The sequence below is a fragment of the Ruditapes philippinarum genome, unplaced genomic scaffold (genome assembly GCF_026571515.1).
Source record: "Ruditapes philippinarum isolate M1 unplaced genomic scaffold, ASM2657151v2 ctg23075_1_1_1_1, whole genome shotgun sequence".
NCBI classification, from domain to species: domain Eukaryota; kingdom Metazoa; phylum Mollusca; class Bivalvia; order Venerida; family Veneridae; genus Ruditapes; species Ruditapes philippinarum.
In genome coordinates, this window is record NW_026864224.1 from 1 (window position 1) to 9353 (window position 9353).

The 9353-nt window shown below is 31.5% G+C and overlaps 1 protein-coding gene across 1 annotated transcript; it reads right to left on the bottom strand.

Annotated features, from left to right (window-relative positions):
* Positions 1-739: 739 nt before the first annotated feature.
* LOC132724868 (uncharacterized) lies at positions 740-8965 on the bottom strand (the record flags this gene model as incomplete). The annotated part of the gene is given in 9 exon segments (XM_060709826.1): positions 740-808; positions 1841-1963; positions 2388-2497; positions 2898-3715; positions 4435-4613; positions 5196-5331; positions 6017-6122; positions 7482-7798; positions 8873-8965. Coding segments are annotated over 9 exon segments (1951 nt in total), but the record flags the coding sequence as incomplete, so codon positions are not given.
* Positions 8966-9353: the final 388 nt, after the last annotated feature.

Genomic DNA, 9353 nt, shown 5'->3' on the forward strand with positions numbered 1-9353 from the left:
TTCAGCAAATGTTTTGTTAATAATCAAAATTAATGATTTTTAGAGAACATCAGTAAAACCTATAAAGCTTTCCGAATTTTACTCTCACAAATCTCCTTAGTTCATTTTCTAAAAACATTCATTGAAAATAGCTTTGAACAATAAAGTTTTTTCCAATAATGTTTGGATGTGACTTTCAATATTATGGTTCAAATGAAGAGGTTTTTAATTAGCATCCTTAACAGTATTAGAACATGTATAATACTCCTCATATAATTAATAAATATAAGGTAAAATAAAAGCGACATCTTAAGTTTATGATAATTTTTAAACAATATTGCAATTGTGCAGAGGTACGTATATGACCTCATATGTGTGTCAATATTGACCTGATCAGGATGACATCTTGAATCTATATGCACACTAAAGAGTTATGACATAAATTTATTTACTTTCATTACATACAAATCTGTTAATGTGGGCATTTTTTGTAGTAACTTCTGCTTACATCACTATTTTGCTACATTTAATTTTCACTCGCCCTCATATCTATAGTGCATATAGTTTATATTTGTGGACATTTGTACATATACACCCCTAAAATTGTTAATGTTGTAAAAAATCTTAAATCCCAAAAAAATCATAAAGAAAACAAAGGCTGTTTGGTTCAAGTAAGCATCATTTTCTTTTTCAGTCAGCATTATGTGATATGTTCTATTTATATTTATAAGAGAGTTTCTGAATATTGCATAGGACTTACTATTAATGTCCAATGATTGCTTCCTTCATTTACAGCTCCAATTATGTGATCATATTCCAAAATCTTCTCCTTTAAAAGTTAAACATGGCATGAGAGGTACATTTTCATAAAATAATGCAAATGATACTGATAGAAAAAAGAAGATTTTACATTTAATAATAATATTATTCAATAATATTTTTCATGGATCAATGATTTATGATGGTTTATGTGAGTCAGTGAACATTTATAGTCCAAATAAATACTATCTCCTGTTTTCAATGCATGTAAAGACAAATGTTAATTTAAATAAAGGCCTTTCTTTCAAACTAATAGCTCAATTTAGTATGCATCTGTAATTTCAAAGAAAAGACAAGAAATTTTTACCATCATCTGACATCACATTCATATTGTGCCACAATGTGTGTAATATTATTAGCAATCAAAGGAACAGAAGTATTCATTGGCAGAAAATCATTGGCAGTTAATCGTGGATTTATTTCCTTCAAAGTAAAGGCAGCAACTATAAGCTTAATAAGTGACTTTATTTCATGCTTTCCAGTGTTTTATTGTAATATATCAGATGATTATATTCTGATAAACCACTAGTGAAATTTATAAAATATAAATTTCACTGTAGCCGGACTATATCTGAATGCGGATGAAAAGAAAATCATAACTAAATGGAATAACAGGCAGAAATAAATGCAGTCATACGTAAATTTTGCTTCTTTAGGAAAAGAAAGTCGATGTCACCATAAATCATGGTTAAAATGTAACAAAATAAGAGAAATCTAACAGAACTATATTTCAAAATTGATGATGTGACGTCATGATGTGATGACGTCACAAAGGAGAATGCGCGACGTTACTCGGCAAAATCAGTAAAAAATACTTAAAATCACTTAAAAAGCATGAAATAAAAAGAAAATTTATTTGTTTTACATATAAGATTGAAATATATTTCATTCATGAACACCAGCTATTATATTTTCACTCGTGGCTACGCCACTCGTGAAAATATTGCATCTGGTGTTCACTCAGTGAAATTATATTTCGATCTTACATGCAAAACAAACAAATATCCTCTATATGTTTGATGTATCCTAAAATTGAAATTACCCTCTTCAGTAAAGAGTGCACCTCCTCTTGTCCTGTGAAAATGGATGTCATTACCACACAACTAATATGCAAGTTGTTGTCACTGCATTGTTGGATCAGTAAATGTAAGTAGGAATCAATAACCTGATAACGAAAAAGGTTTTATAATTTACCAAATGTTGTTATTGCTGTTGTGTTAACAAACTAAATAAGAGTAACATGATCAGTCTGTTTGATAGCCAGCTCAACATTTTGTAATTGCTTAATAATAAAATAAAAATAACTACAGCTATCACTAAATGTTTCTGTTTCTTTTAAATATAAATACTATAAGATGACAATCTGATATATCTATATATACATGGACCAACCAACCACATACTCCCCCCCCTTGAACTTCGGGGTTATAGTAATTAAAAAAACAATTAAGAAATACCAAGATTCCTTTCAAAAAGCATCAAAAGTATTATTATTACTTCACTAAAAAAATAACTAGTCTCGGTTCACAAAAATTTAAGTTTTTACATGTAAATCTCTATTTATCATTAGAAAAGAACATTATTCTAACCTCATCAGATAATGTTGTTTGTAAATTTCGAATTGACTGACAAGTAAGAATGTATGGACCTATCTTCCCGACTTGGTATTCAGATGATGACATACATATCTTCTCCACAGCTGTAAATATAATTTAAATGATGTTATTATTTACAAGCTACATTAAAATACGTCTGAATAATAGAACATAAAATCATGTTTGTGTTGATGTTTACCAAGAGAAACTCCAATTAGATCAACTTTAATTTCAGTATATTGGACAGAAGTTTCTTTTTGGAAAAAATAGTCAAATTACCATTAAGCTACTTGCAGTGTAATTATATAGTATTGCTTGTATAAGTGCTTGTATATGATTCTCTGCCAATTTTTAATGCCATCTCTCAATGTTAACATTTAAAAACTAGATAATCTAAACAAACAATATTTTTTGAGATTATCTTTTTATGTGAAAGATAAAGATGATAATTAAAATACTGAAATCAATGTTCATTGATAACATAGACGGTACAGTGCATGTTACCTTCGAGATATGGAAAATGTTCACTCTGAAGTAGAAAGTGATCTTCATCATGTTCTTCTGCTACCTGTGGCCCATCTATAATGAGGTTACTATCAAGTGGTATTATTTTACAGTCAGTTTCATTAGTTCTTACTTTCTTTGAAGTGGCTTTTTTCTTCTTTTTGATATGTTTTAGACGTGTAGGAAGTCCACTAATTTTGACACAGTTGTCATCCATGAATCTATCTAATTCCTGTAATTTAACTTTAACATGATGCATAACATCTCTACTGCTAACAGCATATATGCTGTTTTGAATGTTCTTCAACAGTTCAACGCACTGTTTTCTTTCATCATTGACATTATTTCCACCTTTACTAGACTTATCAATTTGTATTGGCAATGGTGTATTTACAAATTCAGAGTCAACTGATGCTTCCTTGTCCTTTTCTAGGTTGTTTATTATTTCATTATCTATATTGAAATATGGCAGGCTGGTATATGCAATATCAAGTGTCTCCCAACTATATGCTGGAAAATGTTTGAAAATAGCAAGAATATGTTTGCATGGCCAAAGATGCTTCTCAAAGTCTGGGCAAGAGCACTTGGGTACCCTAGATGTAAATGTTACAATGTACACTTTGCCTGATTGACTTGATACCCTGCATGATTCTCCATCTGTAAAAACCAAGGTGCTCTTTTCAATGTCTTCCACTTTTGGCGGCATCCTGTCCAAGCAGTGGGCAACAAAGTTTCTAGGTCGCCCTTTCAAAAACTCTGGCACATACTCTGAGTATTTTCTACTAGCTTCCAATGCGGAAATGTTGCTCTGTACATATCTGAATTAAAATTTTAATTAATTACATATATAACCAATAGCTACCAAAACAAGGAGGCATTGGTACCAAAGCAGAGTTGATATCTCAAGATGCTTCCACATGAGAAGTATGCAGTCCCTATGTAAATGCACTATATCTTTATGGCAATTGAATTTTTTGGATATATCAGGTCCTAGTGACATTGAATTTTTAAACTGTAAAGGTAGATAGAAATCATCAAGGTGTATCAAGATAGAGTTTCATTGTTATAGGTAGAGTTGACGATGCACGACAGCTGGACATCACAATAGCTCATCATGAGCAACTTATTATATTACAACTATAATTTGCAAAGGCACTGCTAACAGGAATTGAATTTGGAGATACAAACAGGAAATAATTATTTCTACTAAAGTTTTAATCCAAGGCAGCTCAACTGGACAGAGCAAGTCAAATGAAGTGTTTCTATTTAAACTTTGCAAGATTATGTGCCCCCCAAAAAAATTTATTGAACCCATATATGTCCAGTTGAGCTGTCTTGGATAAAAACTTTATTAGAAATTAATAGAGTTCATAAGCTGCTAAAAGGCTTAATTCATATTAAATATTATTGTCTCCTTTATTACTTACTATATCTTTATTTTGTTATCTCACTTAAAATAGTATGGTAACAATGGAAACAGTATCTTAAATTTTCACATTTTAGCTAAGAATTATACATACAAGTATTTCTTACAAACCTATTTTGCATATCTGGAAAGAACTTTCTTATCAAAATGGTTAAGAGTGAGGTAAGCGTTCCTCCAAATCCATGTTTTTTTAGATAATTCTCCTTTAACAGCCGGTGCTGTCTTTCAACACCATTGGTAGAGTATACTGGTCTATTTGTACCACTTCTTTGATAACAGTGAACCCAACGCTGTAAAAAGATGAATGATTAATTATAAAATGTTATCAATGCAAACATTAAATAATACTTTAAATAAAATTACGTTGTAATCTTCTTAGTCTGGCCATCTGTGAAGCAATTAGTGCTTTACCTTGTCAAGAGTAAGATTAAATAATACATTTGTCATATCTACATAGTTACACAAGTAGTTTATGAGTTAACTAGAAATGTGTCCAAAGGACACGGATGCCCCCACACGCCACTGTTCTGTCAATCTTATGACTCTAGGTCAAATATTTTTTGGACTACATGTACCACAAGTTGAAAACTAAAAATCAACAAAGGGCCATAATTCTGTTAAATTTGGTCGCAGCAAAAATTCCTTCCTTTACTACCATCACAACCTTAAGGTTGTTCATCCCTGTAAGTTTAAGCATCCGGTTTTAGAGGAGTTGCGTTCACATAATTTGGGGACGTACGGACGGACAGACTGACGTATTGACTGACTGACGGACGGACAAGTGCAACGCTATATGCTCCCACATTGTGGGGGCATAATAAAAGCGGAAGACTGCATGTATAATAATGGCAAATATTAAAAATGTATCTCACCTTTGATTCTTGGAGCCATTGCTTTTCAATCCAATTTCTGAAAGACTGAGATGCTTTGTAAGCTTCAGACGACTTAATTGTATTTACATTTTCATGAAAAGCCTCTTCACTCTTACTTCTGGCTACGCATCTGATTCTAAAAAAAATAAAGAACACAATTAAAACAGCTTGGCTATCCTAACATTAAGATTTTGGGTCATAAAAGATGTATTTAATTTGAATGAACAATACCATAGCAAGTTATGAATATATGTTAACATATTTTGAACAATTCTTTTGTGAATAATACACAAAGTACAGACAAAAAGGGGCATGACAAAAATTATGTTCTTATCATCTCTACCATTCTGAAACATTAGACACTGCCAGTGAGTACAGGCAAATTAATACAGTATATGAAATTTGTAACAAGAATTTGTAACAGAGTTACCAAGGTCCCCACATCGGGAAAGTTTTAAATGAAGCATAAAATTGTACTATTTCAAAAGATTGACCCGTTGTTGCGCATGACACATCGTCTCATTATTGTGAACAATTGTGGCAAGTGTTTACAAAATCCCTTCAAAGATAAGAAAGTTATGGAACGGACACGACATATACCATCAAATAGACAATGTTGACCTTGAATGAGCAAGTGCGACCTTGACCCTGCAGGTAGGGGTCTGGTTGTTACCCATGACACATCGTCTTCTAACAAACATTTGTGCCATATTATTTCAGATTTCTTTGATATATGACAAAGTTATGGACTGGACACGAAAGTGTGACAGACGGATGGACAGATGGACGGAGCCTATTACTAGACAATAACTGATACTTACAGTTTCAAGAGTTCTTCTTTCCACTGACTTACACCATTTTTCTTTGATCCAAGCCACCTTTGCCAGGACTGTTCAGTGTGGAATTCACAAAGTTTTACATCAATGCCTATTTAGAAAGAAAGCATTTTTTAGTTTGTTTAGCTTATTAGTTGTGGTAAGCAATAGGGATTAATAAGATAAAATCTCTGACCTGTCAAACACTAATTGACTAACTATATTGACTAATGAATGAAAATTATGTTTAATTTATTAAATTTTGATTGTCGATATATCAGACTTTTAAGTTGTTGCCAAAAAATTAATTTATCAATGAAACAACATATAAATGTCAATCAGCAAACAAGAGCTGCCAGTCATAATAACACACTTGACTAGCATAATACTGTACTTAGTAAAAAAAAAACATGTGTAAAGAATAATTATCAGAAATTTATTTCTTAAACAATATTAAAAAATATTTTAAATGTGAAAATTTTTGCACAACAACTGCCTGCATAAAAATAAAACAGAAATTATTCTGGTCAAATGGAATGACAACAATATCAAGTCTGAGGTTAACCCCTTTAGTAACAAAGATGATAATTTGAAAACTACTAGTAACATTTTTCAAGAAAACTTAACCCTTTTGTTATGAAAATGAACAAATATTTAAAGTATGAAGTAAATCTTTAAAGAAATAATAAGATATGTTAAACTAGTAATGTGTCGTCACTCCACAGATGCTCCAGCATGCAGCCAAAATTTCAGATGTTATAATATTTAATTTCAAATTTGTTTGCACAAATTATTTTTTTCATTTTAAGTTCAAAGCCCTTACAACTTTTCAATGTTAACACAAACCATTTTATACCAAGTTCAAGGCACTGAAACTATTCAGTGTTAACTTTTTGTAAATTGCATATTGCATATTTGTAGCCAAAATAATGACTACATACATTTCCACAAAAGTATGAGTGCTGAAACTGAAAATTCAAATTTTTTCCATTGTTGAATGTGTACAACCATTGGGGAGATAATGAACGGAAACTTAAAATTTCTAATTTTTTTTTCAAAGTTCAAGAGGGATAACTCTTTCAGCTATCATCCAACCATGACCAAATTAGAAATTGACCAGTCCATTCTTATGATATATCCATATCTTTAATTTGAGTTGAATATGAACAATGATGGGGAGATAATGAATGGGAACTGACATTTTTTTCAAAGTTAAAGGGGCATAACTCTGCCAAAAATCATAGAACCATAACAAAATTTGACCTGCGTATTTCTTTGACATATCCAGATCTCAAATTTGAGTTGAATGTATAATACCCTAGAGGAGATAATGAATGGAAACTTAGTTTCAATGTATTTAACAGTAGTTTTAGCCAGTTAGAATGCTCTTCAAAGTGGAGGTAATGCATAAAGATGGTCATACCTAAAGTAATTGAGCAAATTCTATATATTGCCATAAATTCTTTTATACCTGGAAACACCTTTTCCAACGCAGATATTTCTCTTTGGTCAAAGTCTGTGATAAAGTTTTCTGGTTTCCAATGAGGATTCCATTCTGAAATCATCTTCAATGCTTCACATATCAAAGATGTTGTTTCCTTCCCAACCACAAATGAAGCCACTACTTGAAATCCAATATTTGTTGGAATGCAAACAAAAAACAGGGGTACAGTATATTTCGTTGTTTTGTAAGTTGAATCAAGGAGACACATCCCATTTCCATATCTCTGTATGAGATGTTTTTGAAAAGTCGATTGATAAACAAACAACATCGTATTATCAGTAGACCTAAAAATAAAAGGGAAAGGACACGTTATCAACATATTCCTTTATTTTGTCATAAAAATGTGGATTAATAGCTTCTGACCAATTGACAGCTAAAATATTTGGCATATATCCTACATGAATATCAAGCAGACCACTACAAAATTCATATCAATCTAATACTATAGTAAACAAGATTGAATTTGTGAAAAATGCTATGCCACCGCATTAATACAACACTAAATAGTAGTGTAGGAACAGATTTTTTTGTTGCCATACAATTGAAGATTGTCCTAATGCACCTATCTAATTCTTATTATAAGATAAGTGGTTAAATCTATTGTTATTCAAATAAAAGATCACAGTAGGAACTTATCAATGCAGTAGAGTCTAGTGTATTTGGTGGTGAAGGTCATATTTCACACAGCTTAAATTTCATGACTACGTCAAAGGACAACACAGTAAGACATTTTGTCAAAATCTAGGTCAGCTGAGGTAGGGTTGAAATTGGACAAGTGGTTTTTCACAAGAAGATTTTTTAAGTTTACTATATAATCTATAGAACACAACACAAACACACAGGAGAATCGCTATATGCCACTGCATCTCAGATGCTGTGGTGGCGAAAAAAAATGGCAAAAGTTCCATTTGGCTCAATGCAATCTAATGACTTACTTCATCTTTAAAGTATTATGACATATCCATGATAAGCATAGTCCTGTTGTTTAAAGAATTAAATAAGACAACCATGAACATCCTGTGTATAAAGATAATGAAGACTACAGCTACATTGAATAAAACTTAAAACACAATATTAATGATTTTTTATAAATATGTATGCTATGTTTTTGTATCAAATTATGAATGTTTAAAGCAAGCATTTCAAATTTCAAAACATACATATTGGTATGATAAAGCTTTTTTATTAGAAAAGAACAGTCCATAAAACTATGTAACATAAAACTATAGCCACCTACCTCCACATTAAGTGGCAGGGGTAAAATAAAATGTTATTGAATATGTAATTATGATTCTCAACTAAAATAATTGAGAGTTTATTTAAGATTGCTTAAACCTTTAAAATACTTATCAACTAACATCGGTCGAAAAAAGATACTGTCATTACTGTCCATTTCGGCCTTCCATTCTTCAACTAAAGCACATACATTTCCCTGATCATTTGCATTTGATCTGTTGAGTATAAAAGATAGAAATTACCAATAGATATTTGACGAAAATTTCTATACAAAGATTTATATAAAGCCATACTGCCTAGCTGTAAGAAGGAGACAAGGAAAAACATAGCAAATTATCAACTACTGGTTTCTTATCTGGCCCTTATCATTTTTTTCCAGAACGGTCAAATTTAACCACCAGGGTAGCTATGTTACTTCATCAAATCAGAGAGATATTTGTTTTCTATGCAACACAGCAGTTAAAATAGCAGTGATTTATATGTCTAGAATTTCTTCCTGTTGTTTTAAGTTACCCTAGAGAACTTGCAACATTTATACCCCCGCATACCACTTTGTCAGAATCAACAGTGGCCATTTAGAGCTCAAGGACAACCTCCCTGCCA